The 21,703-nt window shown below is 42.9% G+C and overlaps 1 protein-coding gene across 6 annotated transcripts in view; it reads right to left on the reverse strand.

Moving 5' to 3' along the window:
* Positions 1 to 20,170, reverse strand: part of B3GALNT2 (beta-1,3-N-acetylgalactosaminyltransferase 2) — a 62,706-nt gene extending 42,536 nt beyond the window's left edge. For 3 of the 6 annotated variants that reach the window (XM_042240963.2, XM_027962268.3, XM_027962266.3), the window contains exons 1-3: positions 19,865 to 20,170; positions 7,229 to 7,376; positions 1,090 to 1,190 (exon numbers count right to left, since the gene is read on the reverse strand). In XM_042240963.2, coding sequence (XP_042096897.1) covers positions 1,090 to 1,190; positions 7,229 to 7,376; positions 19,865 to 19,976 — 361 coding nt within the window. In that variant the 5' untranslated portion in view covers positions 19,977 to 20,170. The other 3 variants (XM_060406734.1, XM_060406735.1, XM_027962269.3) reach the window with 3 other exon arrangements.
* Between the last annotated feature and the right edge of the window lie 1,533 nt (positions 20,171 to 21,703).

The following is a 21,703-nucleotide window of genomic DNA, read 5'->3' on the forward strand; positions in this document are numbered from 1 at the left end:
ACAAGGAATTTCCAGGTGCGTGGGAACCATACTGAAAAATAAACTCTCCTGGATCCTAAAATCATACATATGTTCATAAGGAATCTTCACAGATGTGCAAAGTGGTTAGCCTGTCAGAAAGGATGAAAGATAAATTTCGATTAATGTTTGATTTTATTTTGCCAAAAATAGACTGCCATACTATTCATCTCAACAACTCTTCCTTAACATCAAATTTGTACAGTAGTTCCCCCGCCCCTTAACTGCAGTGCCACTTTCCCAAGTTTTCAGTTATCTACATTTAACTATGGTCCAAAAACATTAAATGAAAAATTCCAGAAATAATTCATAAGTTTTAAACTGCGGGCCCTTCTGAGCAGCATGATGAAATTTCGAGCCATCCAGCTTGGTCCTGCCTGGTACATGACTCATCCTTGTCCAGCACATCCCACCCATTAGGCGCTCAGCAGCCGCCTGGGTTATCTGGTCAACCATCCACACATTGCAGTGCTGGTGTTCAAGTGACCCTTATTTTATGTCAATAAGGCCTCCAAAGGCATGAGCAGTGACGCTGGCAACTCAGATGTGCCAAATGGAAGCCAGAAAGTGCTTCCTTTAGGTGAAAAAGTGAAAGCTCTCCACTGAATAAGGGAAGAAAAAAAATCACAGTTGAAGTTGCTAAGACCTACCATAAGAACAATAGTGTATCTGTGAAACTGTGAAGGAGGAAAAAGAAATTTGTGTTAATTTTTCTGGCACAATTCAAACTGCGGAAATTACGGCCACATGTGATAAGTGCTTAGTTATATGGAAAAAGCATTAAATTTGTACAGTAAGATACTCTGAGAGATCATACTCACATAACTTTTATTATAGTATGCTGTTATAACTGTTGTTACTACTTACTGTTGTTAATCTCTTTCTGTGCCTAATTTATAAATTAAACTGTATCACAGCTATGGATGAACAGGGGAAAACAGTATACATAGGATTCAGTTCTATGCATGATTTCAGGCATCCATGGGCCTGGCGGAGGTCTTAGAATGTATCTCCCGTGGGTAAGGGAGGACCACTGTACACGGCAGTGGCCGGGCTGAGGAAAAGACTTACCTGGATTCGTGATGTTGAGTAGTTTGCAGGAATAAGGATCTTCCCTGTCCTCCACGGGCACACTGCAGCCATGAGCACCTATTATGAACTTCACAAGGACACTGAGAGATGGGTTGGCATTAACATGAGTTACTGATCTCCACCTCACACACGCATGTTTCTTCATGCCCAATTCAGGGCTTTTACTCTGAGACAACGAGTATTTATTAGGATTAATTCTAACTTTATTCTTTTGGTCTAGCAAAAAGCGGCAACAGGCAAATCAGAAGTCGCTAACTGCCAAGTGACTGACGTGGAAGCCGTCTACCACAGGACTATATTAGAGCAAGCCTGGCCAGCAGCAGGTGCTCAGGCCATTTAACTGCAAACTATGGTAAAGCCAACTTCTCATGCCCACACCTAAAAACTTGTCTCTATCGGTAAACTTCTTCACTCACTTCCTTCTCTTTTAGAAAGTGTTCCTTTTACTCAAGAGTAGCCTTTCTCGGCCAGGGCAGGGAACATGGGTTCGATCCCTGGTCCAGGAAGATCCCACATGAGTTGCAACAAGAGAAGCCAACGCAAGGAGACGCCTGTGCACCACAACTAGAAATTAGCTCCTGCTCACCACAACTAGACAAAGCCCACGTGCAGCAACAAAGACCCAGCACAGCCAGTAAATAAGTAAAAAAATAATAATAATAAAAAGTAGTCTTTCTATCCCAGGGGAGGACTTCTCTTCGAGATTTTGCTTCACTAGCCACCTGTAACCCATGGCTCCTTCCCAACACATAATAAATATAATGAAGTCCTGACATTAATTTTTATCCACTGTCCTTCCCTCCTTGTCCCCATCCTTTCTTTCCTTTACAGTGAAGTCCGATAAGGGAACAACTAAAATTGCAGCCTCTGGTTTTCCCTTCTCATTTTATACCACAAAAATTTTCGTTTCAGTACCCACCACGCCCATAGAGATGTCTACTACAAACATAACTAGCGATCTGCTGCTTGATCAACACTCCTTAGCCTTCCCTACTTGGCTTTTCTGGGCCTGGACAGTGCAGGTCTCCTTAGAAAGCTCTCTTCCTTTTTCACGTGGCCCTGCTCGGTGGCTCCCAGCTCTTCCAGCGCAGCCTGTCCCTGAGTGGACATCACCCCTGGGCTTTGCCCTTGGATCATTTCTCACTCAACTCACTCTTTTCCCTTGCTCTCTTTTTTTCTGGCCTCGTCACACAGCATTTGGGATCTTAATTCCCTGACCAGGGATCAAACCCAAGCCCTCTGCAGTGGAAGCATAAAGTCTTCACCAGTGGACCACCAGGGAAGTCCCTCCCTGGACAATATTTATTCTTAAGGCTTCAACCAGCCTGGGAGTGATTCCTGAATTAGCATCTCTAGCTTGGACCACTCTTCTAAGGAAAAGATTCACAAATTCATCCTACATTTTCAGCTAGACGGCCCACAAACAGCTGTGTGCTATAGCCTGCTCCCGTTGTGCCACGAGGGCCGACTATAAAATTTTCAAGAATTTTGTGAGATGGTTATTAAGCACAGATTTTATTAAAAATTAAATTATGTAAACTTACAATTAAATGCATTATATTAAGAACAAATGAAACCAATGCTCAGATTCATCGCGTCTTAACTGTCTCGCTATCATCCCTGCTCCTGAGGTTATATGTATCTGCTGTATCTGTGTGGTGGCGATTTTACGATGCTGTGCCACTGCTGATCTTCCCCAAGTCTGTGTCTAGAGACATATATAGCTTGAAATTGGCCACAGTGGTAATACTTACGCCATGGAAACTAGCAAGCGCTACAAATAAAGGTTGGATTTATTGTTCTGTTGACTGTCCAGACGTAAAGTGCTGGAGAAAATGTTAGTAATTCAGATTAAACTTAAAACTTGTGGATACACGTATAACTGATTCACTTTGCTGTATAGCAGAAAGCAATACTACATTGTAAATCAACTAGTCTCTCAATAAAGATTCAGTTCAGTTCAGTTGCTCAGTCATGTCCAGCTCTTTGCAACCCCATGGACTAAAGCACGCCAGGCTTCCCTGTCCATCACCAACTCCTGGAGCTTGCTCAAACTCATGTCCATCGAGTTGGTGTCATCCAACCATCTCATCCTCCAAAATAAAACAAAAACCCTTAAAAGGAAAAAAAAAAAAACCATACACACAAAAAAACTTGTAGCCATTCCACAGTGAATAGTATAAAAAATTGAGGAAATATTCTTCCATTGTTCAAAACCTATGATCTGATTCAGCAAAGAGGTCACTCACTTCACTGACTCAGAGTTCTGGCACATAGCATAGTTGTCATTCTAGTTTTACACTTTAAATACATGTCAGAATTATACTCTTGTCAACTGCAGCCACAAGCTGGTTATAGATACAAAAGTCTGGCAAATGATGAAAACACTCAGAATCAACTGGCTATATGAAGTCAGAGACTTTTATAAATATTAATTTCTGTCAATTATATGCTATACAGCCTTTGTATCAATAAAGTTTATAACAAACATATACATACAAATAAGCATGCTTTTCTTCAGATAGCCAGTAGATAAACATTTAACATCACACCACTGACTGCAGGTACCTCAAACTCAACAGATCTACAACTGAGCACCTTTCTTATGAAACCTGCTCTTCTCATCTAGTACTTTTTGTCTCGATGGATGATTTCACTATTCTCCAAGTTAGAAAGCTAGCAATTATCCTAGCATTTTCTTTCTCTTTCTCCATTCAATAGCCTTATTTTCTTAAAAAGTCACCACTTTAGCTCAGCCCTTAGCAGTCCTTGTCTAAATGGGTCTCACCCACCCCCCTGAACTCTCAACACACTGTCTGGTTCCTGCCTACCTCTCACAGTTATAAGCCCTCCCTCCTTTCCTTTTTACATGATTTTCACTCTCTTTGCCTCTCTTTCCCTCCCTAGTGCTCTCTCTCACACTCATTCACAAACACATACACCCCCTCCTCCATAATCTCTGCACGTCAGCCTTACAGAACTACACAGAAATGTACGGAGTCTCCCAAACACTCCAAGCTACTCTCCATTTACTTATGTCACAGCACACATAACATTTTATTTCACTACTACCTCTATTTCCTTCTACTAAACTCCAAGCCCCCATAAAGACTCAGGCTGTACTGGATTTATCTACACATAGCATACCGCCTGCACACAGGATAATAAACTCTCGGGAAATTGACAACTTACAGCTTCACTACAGAGGTTTTTAATTAAATAGGGTCCTTGAAATGTATGTGGAGTCTGGCTCCTTCAGTGAAATACAAGACTTGAAAGTAAGCCATAACCGCAGAAATGCAAAGGCTTTCTTTTACTAACAGCCAATTATGCCAGAATACTTTTTTACAAACTAGAATATAGCTGTTTAGAATAAAAGTACAAACAGAAATGAACAAATGTGTTAAATTATTGCAGATATTTACCGAATTTAAGCTACCTTAGTCTTACTAGGTCCACAAAATTACTCTGCCCCAGGAAAAAGTATTTAGCTAATATCTATTTTTATACAGATATTCCATCATTTTAATAAAACAAATCATCAAGCTTACTTAATTTAAAGCCCTAATGCTATGATAGCAAATAAACTATTGATGAGAGCCTGAATGTTAATTCTATTCATTATATGTAACTCTCAATCATCCCCTCAATAGTTGTTGAGTGTCTTACTCTGCCAAGTTAGGTTCCAGGTGCTGGAAATACACCAGTGAAAAAGGCTGAAGCCCCTATGCTCATAAAACATAGTCTAGTGGGAAAAGACAAAATTTGCAAATATTCAACTAAGTACAATAAACATGCCAGCTTGTGATACGTATCATAAAAAACAATAAGTGCAGTAAGTGAAGACAGAGTTGAAACGGTACTATTTAACACGGCACTGTCTGCTAAGGTGGTCTCTACGCAGAGGCCTGAAGACAGTGAGGAAGTGAGCCATGAGGACGTGCGGCGGAAGAGCGGCACAGGCAGGGAATGGCAAGCGCAAAGGCCCTGAGGCAGGAGCACATTTAAGGTGTTCAAGATAATACGGTAGCCAGCACAGGGGGAGCAGGCGCAGGTAAGGCCACAATAAAGACCCGGGACTTCGCTCTGAGCAAGAAGAGAAGTTAGTGGAGGTGTATGAGCAGAAAACTGGCACAATTTGACTGTTTTTAAAAGGGTCACTGTAGCAACAGTATGGAAAATAAAATATAAGGGATCAAAGGCGGAAGCAGATACAGAGGCTCCTGCAATAATCTAGGTGAGGGGTGACGGTGGCCTGAACCAGTGTGGAGGGTAGCGGTGCAGGGGGGGAGAGGCTGGATTCCAGATCTGACGGAAAGGAAGCACTGAGAAGATACGCTAGCAGACTGGATGTGGATAAAGAGAACACTGTACTATGAATTGCAAAAACCTATTTTTCTGATGCTTTGACATTCCCCCCCCAACAGGCTGTGAGCATCCAGTATCCTACCCAGATGACCAGGTACACTTGGGTGACGAGGCTGGTCCTGCCACAAGTTTGCCCTCTTGCCACCCCCTACCCCGAGAGTGACCTAGTGACATTCAAACACAGCAATGAAATGCCCTCACACCTTTCACTTGTACTTTCCACCCTGACCCCAAATAAAGGCACCTGCTGTTGGGTCTTCCCTCTCTCTTGGCTCCCCACCTGCTTGGGTGAGTCCGTTCCCTGGATGCTCCTCCTACTTGGTCCCCTACACTAGGGTGTGGACCTCTCTCTCTTAGACCTGTGAGCATAATAAATCCTTTAATTTCCTATGCCTCAGAAAATTCCCAGTGTAATTTCCACTGCTGTGTTGCAATGATCCTTCAAGACCCCACAAGGGCGACTTACTCCTCCATTCACAAGACAAACACCAAAGTTTTTGGTCTGAGCAACTGGGAGAGAGGGGTCATTATTTTCTGAGCTGGGAAAGGCAATCAGGTTTTCAAGGTTGTTCTATAGCAGTGATGATTCTGAGGCCCTTCTATCATCATTTCGATCATGAACTAGAGAAAACTGTCTTGAAAAGGAATGGAAGCTGCCATGAGTAAGATAGGAAATTTATAAATTTCACTACTGGTGATGAGAAAATTTACAACCACAGTTCCCTTGTATAGCTACTCAGTCACAAGCATGCCAGCTGTACGCGATCCTGAGGGCCTTCTCTGCTTCTCAGTGACTTCACACAAGCACAGAAGAATCTTCACACAACTAGAAGTCCACACTTCTCTGCCTCTCTTTCACTAGCCCCTCACTGCATAATCTTCAGAGGCTGCTTTTCCTGAGAAGACTAAGACCCTGGGCTCCTAACCAATAACTGAGCCATCTAATGCCAACACATGACATGCTGGTACTTCCCTGACGGTCCAGTGGTCCAAGAATCTGCCTTGCATTGGAAGACACTCAGGTTCGATGCCTGGTTGGGGAACTAAGATCCCACATGCCATGGGGCAACTAAACTAAGCCTGTGCGCCACAACGCAAGAACCTGCACACTGCAACAAAAGATCCCGCGCAATGCAACTAAGACCCAACAGCCAAATAAGTATTTAAGAAAACAGATAAAGCAACTGTACTCCACTATAAAGTGAAATTTAAAAAAACCACAACATGTGACGTGCTATCAAAGCTCAGGTCTGGAAGGGTGGCTGCGAAAAAAGAGGACGGCAAACTATACAAATCGTAGACCACACACAACTAAAAACCACCGCGGAACAAAAATAAACTCAGTGTATCTCTGCGAAGTCAGTCAAAAGCATATTTAGACACAAACTCATCTAGTAGAAAACTACTCTGGAACAGAACCTTTTAAGGACTATTCTTCTAAATAAAAGCAAAAAAACCCGAAAGCCAACAAACAAAAAGCAAACCAACCAACCAAACTAGGTATCTATAAAAACTAGGTCTGTGAACACTGAATATGGGATATACGCCCCTCCAACTATCTTCTGGCTTAAAGTCTTGGTTAAGTTTACTTTTGGGGCTCAACTACGTGGAAAAAAAGCAAAATGAGATAGTCCTCTCTCCGGGGAAAAAGAGGCCACATATCTGAACTAATAGCTCTGACTATCCAAGAAGAGGTTTTTCAGAACACTTACTCAATACGGCAGGCAAGGTGTGAACTCAAGGAACCTACCGTTGACTTAATGCTGGATGTTGTATCAAATGCTTCAGCCAGGTGCTTCTTATCACATTGCGAAGTTGATGGTTATTGCGGGCTGACAGCACACCAACCACCACATCATAGTGATTAGATTTCCACTGAGGAAATAAGGCCAGCTGATCTGGAAATAAGCAACAATAAGCTGAAATGTCATGTCTCAATTACTGTTAAGTCCATTATGTAGCATACAAATGTTTATTATAAAATAATATAAATATATGTTGATGCTTGTAAAAAAAAAGATAAATACAAAGAAAGAAATTTTTAAAGCACTCGTAAACTCACCATCCAGAGATATCCACTAACATTTTGGTGTAGCCTTATTGTTTCCATACCTATATACGTATTTGTGCTCACACAGTGTGTATGTGGGGCTTCCCTGGTAGCTCAGCTGGTAAAGCATCTGCCTGCAATGCCGGAGACCCAAGTTCAACCCTTGGGTCAGGAAGGATCCCCTGGAGAAGGGATAGGCTACCCACTCTAGTATTCACGCACTTCCCTGGTGGCTCAGATGGTAAAGAATCTGCCTGCAATGCAGGAGACCCGGGTTCCATCCATGGGTTCAGAAGATCCCCAGGAGAAGGGCGTAACAACCTACTCCAGTATTCTTGCCTGGAGAATTCCCATGGACAGAGGAGCTGGTGGGCTACAGTCTATGGGATCACAGAAGAGTCAGACATGACTGAGCAACTAAGCACAGCACAGCTGCTGCTGCTAAGTCGCTTCAGCTGTGTCGGACTCTGTGGGACCCCATAGACGGCAGCCCACCAGGCTCCCCCATCCCTGGGATTCTCCAGGCAAGAACACTGGAGTGGGTTGCCATGTCCTTCTCCAATGCATGAAAGTGAAGAGTGAAAGTGAAGTCGCTCAGTCGTGTCCAACCCTCAGCGACCCCATGGACTGCAGCCTTCCAGGCTCCTCCATCCATGGGCTTTTCCAGGCAAGAGTACTGGAGCGGGAAGCACAGCACAGCATGTATGTAAATTCTTAAAAAACAAGTGAGATGTTTCTCATGAGAGTCAGTTCAGAAGGTCAATGCGGCATAAACCACACAGCAGTAAGCAGCAAGAGCCAATTAAGCTGTAGTCAGAATCCTGGCTCCTCAGCTATAAAAGTTATTTAACTTCTTAAGCTTTAGTTTCCTTAAGTAGAAATGGGGGTAGTAATACTTCTCACAGAGTTGTTGTAAAAAATAAAACAAGATAATGTGTATAAAGGTCCTGGTTTGGAACCAGGCAAACAGTAGGCAATCAAGCAACTAACAGCAACAAATGTGCTTTCAAAGGTGGAGCCACACATTAATATTGGTTACTAAGTCTGGGAGACAAAGCGGAAGGACTCCCGTGCTGGAAAGAATCAGAACCCTCATTTATGCCAAGAAATTCTACAAGCAGCAAACATTTATCCCTTAGTCTAAAGAGGGGAAATGACATTTCCTTTTTTCTTTTACTTTTTGGCTGCACCACACAGCAAATGGGACCTTCCTCGACCAAGGACTGAAACCACACGGCTGCAATGGAAGTCTGGAGTCCTGACCACTGGACTGCCAGGGAAGTTCCTGAAACACTTCTAGTTTGAAAAAAAAAAAAAAAAATCAAGTGACAGGTCATTATTTTTACTGTCATATTTATGACTCAATTTCTATCGTCATTTAATGGACAAGATTACATTTTAAAAATCTGTCCTCAGAAAAAGATAGAAAGATATTTTGTCCCTATTTATCATCAGCAGTCTCAAAGCTTGTAAGCTACAAGCCTATACATAGCTCTGATTAGGGATCCCATTTCATCTTTCTCCAGTGGTGAAAACTGATCCAAAATGCTTCCAAAAATAAATCATTGAAGGCCAGAGAGTGTTACTACATTAAACACAATGTTTGATATCCCATAGGATCTAGTTATTCAAAAGACAACAAAACTATGTTATTTCTTCAAGGGAGAATGATTTAAATGCTTATGTGAAATTAGCAATGACAACCCATTCTCTCCTCCTCCTTTATCAGAGAAATACTGGTAGTAAGTACGTTTTATTGACAGCAGGGAGGCAAATGCAGTCACCCACACATAACTGACTGATTCTATAGCTGACATTCTGCCACAGTATCAGCAAGAAGCTATTCAAATCCTTGTGCCTCAGTTTCCTAATCAGAGAAAACTGACACCAAAAAGTCTTTAGCTGCTCTATTTCATCTGTTTCAAAATGTCTTCTCAAAAGATTAAAAAGCTTTAAAAGATTAGAGGAAAAATTCAAGGTATCCCAAATGCCTCAGTTATTGACATCATGAGAAAACAAAGCTGCTGCACAAAAATTTCAACATGACTGAAACATCTCTTTAAATACCAAACACCACTACCTTATTTTGGATCAGTAATCAAAATACATCTTTTATTGATGCATTACATGAGACCTTTTCTCGATAACAAAATCTCCTTAAAATTGTTCTCAAATCTTTCTTTCTCAACATTAATTCTAGCATCAACTCAGTTTCTTATCTTTCACTTGGACCTACAAGGGTATCCTAATGGTTTCACCCAGACCTCTTGAGATTTTTCTAAAAATAAACAGACGCAAAGATAACCATGTGGTATGTGAAAATCTCATGGATTATCACTGTGAAGTACTTTTTGATCTTATTTCACCTCTCTCTGCCACTGCCAATCCTCTCTGCTTCTAATCCATGTCTAAGCTGCTTCTATTGAGCTGTGTAACTTCACATACATTTCTCTTTTTCTTGCAGAAGAGAAGTACATGGCAGATTTTGGCCTTCAGAGAACTCCTACTTCCAGGAAAATAGTTTCCTAAAGACTCAACCGAAAAACTGTTAGAACTAATAAATTCAGTAAGATTACAGGATATATAGTATATGAAAGTCAACTGTATTTCTATACAATATCAAACTATCAGAGAAATTAAGAAAACAATCCCAATTTTAATTGCATCAAAAACAATACCTAGGAATAAATTTAAGGTGGCAAAAGATCTGTACACTGAAAAGTATAAGATATTGATGAAATAAATTTAAAAACATAAAAACAACAGATATCCCATGCTAATGGATCAGAAGCATTAATATTGTTAAGATGTCCATACCAGCTAAAGCAATCAACAAATTCAGTGCAATCTCTTAAAATTTCAAGGACATTTTTCACAGAAACAAACGAACAAAAATCCTAAAATTTGTATGGAACCACAAAGACCTTGAATAGCTAAAGCAATCTAGAGAAAAAAGAACAAAGCTGGAAACACCATACTGCCTGGTTTCAAACCATGTTATAAAGCTACGGTAATTAACACAGTACATACTGGCATTAAAACAGACACACAGATCAATGGAACATAACAGAGAGCCCAGAAGTCAGCCCACACATATATGGCCCATTCAGTTACAACAAAGGAGCCAAGAAAAAACCACAAGGAAAGGACAGCTTCTTAAATAAATGATATGGGAAAACTGGACAGCCACATGCAAAGGAATGAAACGGAACCACTAACTTACCACTATACACAAAAGTCAACTCAAAATGGATTAAGAACCTGAATGTAGGACCACAAAAGTCCTATAAGAAAACACAGGCAAGTGAGCTCCTTGATGGTGGTCTTTGGGCACTGAAAGCAAACGCAAGAAAAACAAAAATGGATGAGACCACATCCTGCTCAGAAGCTTTTGCACAGCAAAGGAGACCATCAGCAGAATGAGCAGGCAGCCAACTGAGCAGAGGACATGCACAAATCACATCTGACTCACATCCAGAACACATGGAGAACCCGCACAACTCAACAGCAAAGAACCAAAGAATCCTAGTTAAAACTGGGCAGAGGATCTGAGTAGACATTTTTCCAAAGAAGACATACAGCCTGCCGTCAGCTGTGTGAAACGGTGCTCAAAATCACTAATCATCAGAGAAATGCAAGTCAAAACCCCAGTGAAATATCATCACACCTCCTGGTATGGCTATTATCAAAAAGGTAAGAAATAATACATGTTGGAGAAGATGTAGGGAAGAGGGAACTCATGCACTGTTGGTGGGAATGGAAACTGACGCAGCCACTATGAAAACAGTATGGTGGGTCCTCAAAAATTTAAAGATAGAACTCACATTCGATCCAGCAAAACCACTTCTGGATATTTATCCAGAGGAAATGAAAACTTCCACTAGCAAAGACATGAATGGAGATGAACACGGGGATGCCCACTGCAGCATTATTTTCCACAGTCAAGATACGGAAGCAACCTAAGTATCCACTGACAGATGAATGGATGGAGAAAATGTATTCTTTATACACAATGGAATGTTACTCAGCCACAAGAAAGAAGGAAATCTTGCAAATTTGCACTAACACTCAAGACCCTGTGGGCATTATGCTAAGTGAAGTAAGTCAGACACAGACAGACTAATAAAACAAAACACCAAATTCACAGAGAACAGATTGGTGTTCACCAGAGGATGGGGGTAGGCATAACGGTAAAAGGTACAAACTTCCAGTTATAAAGTAAGTAAGTTCCGGGGTTGTAAAGTACAGCATGATGACAATGGTTAATAATACTGTATTGTAGAGAGTTGCCTGGTGGCCTAGTGGTTAGGAGTCCAGGCTTTCACTGCTGGGGCCTGGGTCCAAAAAAAGCAAAACAAAACTGTATTGTATTTAAATGTTGCTAAACAGAGTAGGTCTTTAAAGTTCTCATCACAGGAAAAAGGAAACTGGCTATGCGTGGTGACAGATGTTAACTAAATATATCATGGTTAGCTGTATATATTTCAGGATATATACATGTATCAAATCATTCAGCTGCACAACTGAACTGAGGCTTGTTAGCCAATTATACCCCAACTTTAAAAAAAGCCTGTGGTTTCTTCTACCACATACCACCAACATGTATCAGTGCAACAGATCTGTGAATACTGTGTTACACAGTATAAAACAGAGCAGACAGCTCCCCTGGGGGCCTAGGGGTCAGGGTTCAGTGCTTTCACTGCTGTGGCCCAGGTCCGACATCTAGTCAGGAAACCAATATCCTGCAGGCTGCATGGCGCAACCAAGATTAAACAAACACAAACCCCTCCAAGTGGATGCTGTGTAAGAACCCAGCCCAACTTTCCAGTCCCCTTCTGCATTTTTTATCACCCCCTGCTCAGTGTTCCAAGCATAGGGTAGCTTGTTCAATTTCCATGTCTGAAAATTGGAAAAAAAAGAAAAAGCCAACCCAACTAAAATGTAAACATGGGCAGAAAAAGATAATTCACAGAAAAAGAAATGTAAAGAGCCAACAAATCTATGAAAAACAGTTCAACGTCACTGGAAGTCAAATTTGAATGATAGCAATAAGACACTAGTTTTTTCTTACGTTCAAACTGACAAATATCTTCTTAAATGACAATGCCCTAATGATGGATATTTTGATACAGGTAGTTGTTACCAGGAAAAGGCTACTCTCCTATCCCGCTGGCAGGAATGTACTCCGGTATAGTATTCTGCAGGAAATTTCCCCATGATACATCAAATACCTCAGAATTCTGTAACTTTTGTCCTTAGCTAAAAATACATTTTAAAGAAATAACCGGTGATGCATTAAAAGATCTCTGTTCATCACAGAGTCATTTCTTAACAATGAAAAACTGCAAACTACATGAATACAACAAGCAAGGCACTAGTTAAATAAATTATGGTGTATCCAGATGCCAGAACACTACACAGCCACTGACATCATGCTTTAAACATATCATTAAATACTGTTCTACGTCTTATGAAAAGAAGCAGGTTATGAGATCTGTGTACATCGCGTGTGTTAGTCGCAGCTGTGTCCCGCTCTTTGTGACTCCCTGACTGTAGCCCGCCAGGCTCCTCTGTCCATGGAATGCTCCAGGCAAGAACACTGGAGTGGGAATTTCCTTCCTACTTGAGCCTCTTGCTTCTCCAGGGGGTCTTCCTGACCCAGGAATCAAACCAAAGGCTCCTGCACTGAAGGCAAATTCTTTACCACCTTAGCCACCAGGGAAGCCCTGTGTACTATGATTCCATTTACGCAAAGCACATAAAGCCGGCAAATCTCTGCACTAACGATTAGGATCCTGTTACCACTCCTGGCCACGGGAGCACAAAGAAAGCTTCTAAGGTGTTGGCAGTTTTCCTGTCTTTAATCTGGGTGCTGATTAGCTGGGTGTATTCAGTTGGTATTAGAGATGGACACAGAACAACGAACTGATTACAGACTGGGAAAGGAGAACGTCAAGGCTGTATACTGTCACCCTGTTTACTTAACTTCTACGCAGAGTACATCACGCGAAACGCTGGGCTGGAGGAAGCACAAGCTGGAATCAAGACTGCCGGGAGAAATATCAATAACCTCACATATGCAGATGACACCACCCTTATGGCAGAAAGTGAAGAGGAACTAAAGAGCCTCTTGATGAAAGTGAAAGAGGAGAGTGAAAAAGTTGGCTTAAAGCTCAACATTCAGAAAAACTTAGATCATGGCATCTGGTCCCATCACTTCACAGCAAATAGTTGGGGAAACAGTGGCTGACTTTATTTTCCTGGGCTCCAAAATCACTGCAGATGGTGAATGCAGTCATGAAATTAAAAGACACTTGCTCCTTGGAAGAAAAGCTATGACAAATCTAGAAAGCATAATAAAAAGCAGAGACATTACTTTGCCGACAAAGGCTCGTCTAGTAAAGTTATGGTTTTTCCAGTAGTCATGTAATGGATGTCATGTATGAAAGCTGGACCATAAAGAAGGCTGAGCACCGAAGAACTGATGCTTTTGAACTGTGTTGGAGAAGACTCTTGAGGCTCTCATGGACTGCAAGGAGATCAAACCAGTCCATCCTAAAGGAAATCACTCCTGAATATTCATTGGAAGGACTGATGCTGAAGCTGAAGCTCCAATACTTCAGCCACCTGATGCAAAAAGCCGACTCACTGGAAAAGACCCTGATGCTGGCAAAGACTGAAGGCAGGAGGAGAAGGGACAACAGAGGACGAGATGGCTGGATGGTATCACCAACTCCAAGGACCTGAGCTTGAGCAAGCTCCGGGAGATGGTGAAGGACAGGGAAGCCTGACATGCTGCATTCCATGAGGTTGCAAAAGTTGGACACAACTGAGTAACTGAACAACAAATTCAGTTTGTGAAATTACATCAAGTTTACATTTGTGTGCACTATTCTGAATGTACATGACACATCAAAAAAATTTTAATACTAAATAATTCCCCAAACATGTTTTATGTATGTACATTCAAAAACTGCCCAGTATAGCTCATTTTTCTTTCATTTTTTAAAACTATTTGCAAAATTTTCTATAAGCAGCTTGTTTTACAAGTAAAAAATTAAAATCATGGAATGTGAATGGATGGTCTATGAATTACAAATCCATTCATACTTTGCCAGTTTTATCCTCTTGATCCATTCCTTTCAATTACTGAGCACTTCCTACATTCACTGCTTTAGATGGCAAACAGATAGCAATAAACACATCTTCATAATGTCAAGAATCATTAAAACTCCACACAAGCTCCCCAAAGGCACTGACCATCTCTCTTCCTCAGTATGTAGTACACCCTGAGAGTCTGGCAATCTGCTAGCCTCTGCACTGAAAGTGGACATTGGAAATTTTATTAAAGACCAGTGGAGGTAGAATTCAGAACTGAGTGTTCAAAACAAGCTCACAGATCCTTAAAACGGAGACTGAAATGTCCCCTCTTATGTGCACGCTCTCAGATGACATCAACCACAGGTAGATGGAAACCCAGAAAATGAAGAAAACATGCTCCCCACAGATCTGCTGCTCAGGACGATCATTACACACATCACCAGCATGCTCCCACCAACTTCAGATGCCAAAGGAAACACCTCACTAGCACGGGCATTAGCCTCCATCAAACCACCACTTCTCTCTAACATTCACCAAGTGTTCTCCATGAATCAGGCACTGTTCTGGGTGTTTTATTAACAGAATCTTCACAGTAACCCTATGAGGTCATCATCTTATAAATAAGGAAACAACAAAAGCGCTGAGACAAGATTAGCATTTAGGGATCATTTCAGATGAACCAGCCCTCGGCGAATCTGCTAAGCAAGCTCAATTTGTCTTTGACCTTCTACTTGCCCCATGTCAGTTTCCATTTAACAAACTATGAATACCTTGAGAGCTGAGACTAAAAACCCAGCGCTCTAAGGATTTGTTGAATGGCTATGCTTCTTTCCTTTCTTGGTTTCCTTCTTCCCAAATATCCTAAATATCTTTCTTCCCAAATATCTTTTGTCACACCATTTTTCTAAGTTAACTGCTCAATTAATTCCTGCTAAGGCACAACCCAAAAGCAGTGCGTTACAACCGAGATACGCTGCATTGTTCCTCTCCAGCTCAGATGGCTGTCTACGCCTCCACGGTCCTCTCCTCGCCCCAGGTGTGTGGGATTTCACAACAGAAGAGCTGCTTGCTCTTCATCAGCTCTTCTCTCTGACCAGGTTTCACCTGCTCAAGGTCATTAGAACAGCGTGCATGCGTGCTAAGTCGCTTCAGTCATGTCTGACTCTTTGCGACCCTATGGACTGCAGCCCGCCAGGCTCCACTGATTGCCCAGGCAAGAACACTGGAGTGGGTTGTCGTTCCCTCCTTCAGGGAACGTTCCCGACCCAGAGATCAAACCTGCGCCGCATAAGTCTCCTGCCTCGACAGGCGGGCTCTTTACCACTAGCACCACCTAGAAAGCCCCACATTAGAGCAGCCCCAGGCACTAACCCACCTGACTCAGTGCATTCAGGTTCCCGCCCAACTGCGACCTCAAACGCTCTACGTAACACAGCAGCACACCATTCTCTGTCCTCTTACACTGCTTTATTTTTGCCACCACACTCATCACTCTCCCCTACGACATTTAATAATTACTTTCTTATGTTCTGTCTTCCCTTCAAAATTGTAAACTGCATGAGGGCAGGGACATTATCTTGATTACTGCTTAAGTTCCACACCTACAACAGGAATTGGCAGTGAGGCAGCTCTCAAACATTTGCAGAGTCAGCTGCAAGTTAGAGAGCCTTTTTTACTATTCAGGGGAGATAAACGTCCCTTTTGAAAAGTACTGCCATGACTCAATGAAACTGAAGACAGACAAAGAGGCAGAAAAGAGAACAAAAACGAAACTTAAAATGTAAATACGAGGGACGAATACTAACAAACTTTTGGGTTTTCTCTCTCACTTTAGGCTTAAGGGATAAGGGCTGAAATGTAAAAATGCTCAAATGTTTTAATTTGAACTGGTGAAGACACAATGAGAAAAGGATTTGTGGGAAAGTTTAGCAACTGAGATGCTTCTATTGTTTTTAGTTTCAAAAGAACCAGAAGTGCAAAAGGAAAAGTTAGGACTCTCCAAGGTTTCACTTAGATTAAAATACTCTATTTACTATTTGACTGGATGTACAATATCCATTTAAAGTCAAAGTTAACTTACACAACTAGTACTCAACTCCTCACTGAGAGCCGTGTCCCTTTCCAAGGTCTCCTTCCTAGCTTCCTTAATCTAGTCTGGTCTCACAAGATGGCAGATAAGGCATCATCAAAACCAATGGAGGTGGAAAACTTTACTCTTAAAAAGAAAAAAGTTGTTTACAAAGTTACTTTTATTACTTTGAGGTGAGCCCACAGGAATTAAAAAAGAAAAAAAAAAAAACTAGGAAGGGATAACCTCCTTACGCCCAAGAGTGGTCCAGGGAAGACTGGCTACTTGAGTGGAAGGTACAAGAGAGACGAGAGAGATCCAATGCAGACTCAGGGCAAAGGGCATGCCACTGGGGCTGGGAGCACTGAGAAAATGCGAGCATGGCGGGACTAGCTCCAGGAACAAAGACAAGCATCAAGAGGGCTAGACACGAGGCCGTGAAACTCATAGAACTGGAGGAAATAATTTCTAACACAAAAGACCCCAAAGAGCCAAAACAATCTTAAGAAAGAAGAACAGAGCTGGAGGAATTAGGCTCCCTGACTTCCGACTACACTACAAAGCTACAGTCATCAAAACAGTATGGTGGTGGGAGAAAAACAGACACATACATCAGTGGGAACAGAGAGCCCAGAAATAAACACACACACTTATGGTCTATTAATCTATGACAAAGGAGGCAAGATGAGACAATGGGGAAAAAATCTCTTCAGTAAGTGGTGCTGGGAAAATCACATAGCTACATGTAAAAGAACAAAATTAGGACATTCTCCAGCACCATAAACAAAAATAAACTCAGAGTGGATTAAAGACCTAATGTAAGATTCAGTTCAGTTCAGTTGCTCAGTCGTGTGTGACTCTTTGCCACCCCATGGACTGCAGCACGCCAGGCTTCCCTGTCCATCATCAACTCCCGGAGCTTACTCAAACTCATGTCCATCGAGTTGGAGATGCGATCCAACCATCTCATTCTCTGTCATCCCCTTTTCCTCCCGCCCTTCATCTTTCCCAGCATCAGGGTCTTTTCAAATGAGTCAGTTCTTTGCATCAGGTGGCCAAAGTTTGGAGTTTCAGCTTCAACATCAGTCCTTCCAATGAATATTTAGGATTGATTTCCTTTAGGATTGACTGGTTGGATCTCCTTGCAGTCCAAGGGATCTCAGGAGACTTCTCCAACACCACAGTATATAATCTTACGTATAATCTAATGTAAGATTAGATACTATAAAACTCTTCGAGGAAAAAACAGGAAGAACACTCTTTGCGATAAATCACAGCAATATGTTTTTGGACCCATTTCCTAAAGGAAATAAAAGCAGAAATAAACAAATGGGATCTAATTAAACTTAAAAGCTTTTGCACACCAAAGGAAACCATTGACAGAAACAAAAAGCCAATCTACCGAATAGGAGAAAATATTCACAAATGATATGACCAATGAGTGATTGACATCCAACATATATAAACAGCTCATACAATTCACCACCAAAAAACAACCCAATTAAAAAATGGGCAAAAGAACTGGAGACACTGTTCCAAAGAGGAAATGCAGATGGCCAACAGGCACATGAAAAGATGCTCAACATCCCTAATCACTAGGGAACTGCAAATCAAAATCACGAGATATCACTCCACACTTGTCAGAATGGCTATCATCTAAAAGAATACAGGGTTTTTGCTTGTTTATGGACCGTAAAAGATAAGGTCATAAATATCCCAAGTACACTCTAAATGTAAATTCCAGTAGAGCTCACTCATCAAACCAAAAAAAAAACAAAACAAAACAAAAAACACCCCTTGTAAAATACAAACACAATGAATCTTACAGAGCATTATATATAATATATACCTATATATATAGTACGCTCTCTCTATATATATAGAGCACTCTTTCCTCAGGTCCATTTACAAAAGTCTAAAAAAGAAGACAAAAATAAAACCCTAAACTGTTAAGTTAAATGTCCTGAAATGCTGCACTTTCATTAAATCATTTAAATAGTATCTTAATTCTATTCAGGTCACACAAATAGTCTTTTCAAAGAGCTTGTAGCTTGTGTAAGAGAAAAGGATTTTAAGAGAGTGTTACCAGAATAAAGAACTCCAATTATAACAATGAGACTGCTTTGAGGATTGCCAAATTAGTTTCTATACTTTCTACTTCTAAGTTAAGGCACAGAGCCATCTCAAGATTGCAAATATTCAATTCTAATCCTTAAAAATACTGCACAAGCAAACAACTGTCTTGGGAAGAAGTGGTAAGAAAAAAATTCCCAATGTAGTTAAAAACCAAAACGACTATTATCTCATCTTTACCACAGCCTTCCAAGCTCCTTTATATAATATGTCCTAGGGCAAGCCCTTAAAAAAGAAGACAAGGGAAAAAAAAAAGAAATCTTAAGAAGTCTTAGGAGCTGTGGAATTCATTAACAGCAAATCCACTAGGCTGTGGGCAAAGCATTCTATTTATCAGGCTGTGAAGCGAACATGGACAAAGGTTTTCCCACGAATAACTTTTAGAGCAACCGGTTAACATAGTTAAAGAACTCGATACTTTCGTGTATGTTTTATTAGCAGGCTTGGCAAAGGGAACTCCCAGAACAACTCCACTCGCAGCCATTCCCTACTTCATGCCTAAATTTGTTCAACAGACTTACAGAGTTTTCAAAAAATACAAAGTACAGTACCTTTTTAAAGCAAACTTATTCCTTAAAAGCAACATCCAGCCACCTTTTAAAACACGCACAAACGCGATCCCTGGCCCGAAGACCTTAAAGTCTTGACCGAATAAGACCAACAACTTGGGCAGGAAAAAGGCAACCTGGAAGCCCTGCGCTGGGCTGAGCAGCTGCCGCTCGGGGCAGAAGGACCCACGGGGCTTTGCTCCCGGGCAGGCGCCGGGCGACCCGGGCCAGGCCTGGGGACGGCCGGAGGACTTGCGGTCGCGTGCACCGGCCTTGTGGCCATTGAGAAACGCGGGGAGGTGGAAAGCGCCCTCAAAGTTTGCCCAGTGTTAACGCCCCGCGGATAAAGAGGGTTATTTGTTTCATCTGCGGAACTTCGCGTCGGGCCGCCCTCCCCCCAGTCCGGGACCCGCGGAGGAAGCCGCCGGGAGGCTCGGAGTCGGCCTCCCCGCCTCGGGGCCGCCCGGCCCGGCCCCAGGTCCTCACCTGCCGGGCCAGCCCCCGAGGCGCGGGCGGGCGGCGGGGAGCGCAGCCGCAGCCAGAGGTGCAGCGCGGCCCCGAGCACACACGGGCACAGCAGCACCAGCCAGTTTCGCATTGGCCGCCCCCGCCGGCTCCACCTCGCGCCCCCGCCGCGCGCCGGGCTCTCCCGCGTCCCGGTGGAGAGAGAGGGGACCTGCAAGTCGGGAGGCCCAGGGGCAGCGGCCGACTCCCGCACGACCACTCCGGGGACACCCGCCCTCGCGCCCGCCGCCGTCTAGGTTCCTCTCGGCTCCAGGGCCCGCGACTCACGTTCCTCCGACCGCGGGCGGCGGAGGATCAGCCGGCCGGAGCCCCGCCCCCTCCGCTGGGCCTTCCCCCAGCCCCGCCCACCTTTTCTCTCGCTTGCCCCGCCCCCTTCTCTCGCATCCCCTCCCGCTCCCACCAGCTAGCCGGGAGTTGAAGTCCCGCCCTGGGCTCAAGCAAGGAGTGCACCAATCATCCCGTGGCTGGGAAACCATATTTCCCATAATCCCAGGAGCTCGCTTCCGTCACTCGGCGGTCGCGAAGGCGAAGCGCGAGGCCCCACATTGAGCATGCGCAACCTTCCTGGAGGCCTACTGCCCCCTGATGGCCGAGCCGAGGTAGTGCTGGGCCACCCAGGACTCCGGGACCGCCCTTACCCAGAGAGGGAAACACAGCTGAGGTGAAGGGAGGGAAACACAGCCTAAGGTTCAGAGGCGATGGAAAGGAAGACTCTTCCTTTAAAACACACAGGGCTTCCTTATGCCGAATGCTAGTCTTGTGTGGGCAATGGGATCTTGCTGACGTCTCCTTGGCGCGGAGATCGGGGCGAAGCAGCCCAGTTGCCTTCAGCTGTGAATCATCTCGTGTTAGTCCTGGTGCAACGTGTACCCGGCTCTTTGCCCTGTCCTGTCCTCTAGGAACTCCGATGACTAAGATCGAGCCTAGGAGTTCAGTTGTGGAGTACGACAGTGACGGTCCAGTCGAGGGTAAAATTCCACGTGCACCCGTTTCCAACTGGCGCTGGGAAGTTGCAAGTAGAACGAGATGCAAACACACCTCCGCTCCTTAGGGATGAAGGGCTGCCCATCGGCCTGAGGACTTGGCCCCTCCGGCTCGCCTCTGGTCAAACGCACGAATGCCGTGGTTGAGTGCCAGGGAGTGAAGGGGCGAGATGGTCAAGGTACCGATGTTAAGACGGAGAGGGAGAGGGTGAAAACGAGCGCCTGGCTTATGGCGTTCCGATTATTTGTTTTTAAGGTTTCCCAAATTGTGGAAACAGAAGATAACTACGGGGTTGACCAAAAATTTCGGTTTAAGTAAAAATAAAAGACGCGATTTCATTTCTACCAAGGACTCTATTAAACATTCTCACTCACCAAAGGAACATTTTGGCCAACCCAATATATTGTTCGAAAAAGCCTTGGTTGAAAGCCACAGAAAATCCACTCCAACATGCTTAAGGGATAAAGGGTAATTTATTTAAGTCACTGAACAGGCCAGGAGGAGAGGTCTTAGGCACTGTCAGTACCGTAGTCTCACTGAGAGGCAATTTTAACTTCAGCAACTAAAATTACTTTCTATTTGATTGTTTTGTAATATGATCTGTATTACGTTTAAAATTTGTTTTAATTGTTGTATAAAAGCTATAAGCCTAAGGAGTTTATACTGTATGCTTGTCCTATTTAAGTAAAATAAAAATTAATTAATTAGGATCAGAAGTAATTTTTTCATCTTAAAGGAATTTGTATATTTGTTAGTTGTCTCTTTTTATTATATTTCTATTTGTTAAGGGCTTCCCTGATAGCTCAGTTGGTAAAG

This window comes from Ovis aries, chromosome 25 (genome assembly GCF_016772045.2).
Source record: "Ovis aries strain OAR_USU_Benz2616 breed Rambouillet chromosome 25, ARS-UI_Ramb_v3.0, whole genome shotgun sequence".
In the NCBI taxonomy this organism is placed as follows: Eukaryota; Metazoa; Chordata; class Mammalia; order Artiodactyla; family Bovidae; genus Ovis; species Ovis aries.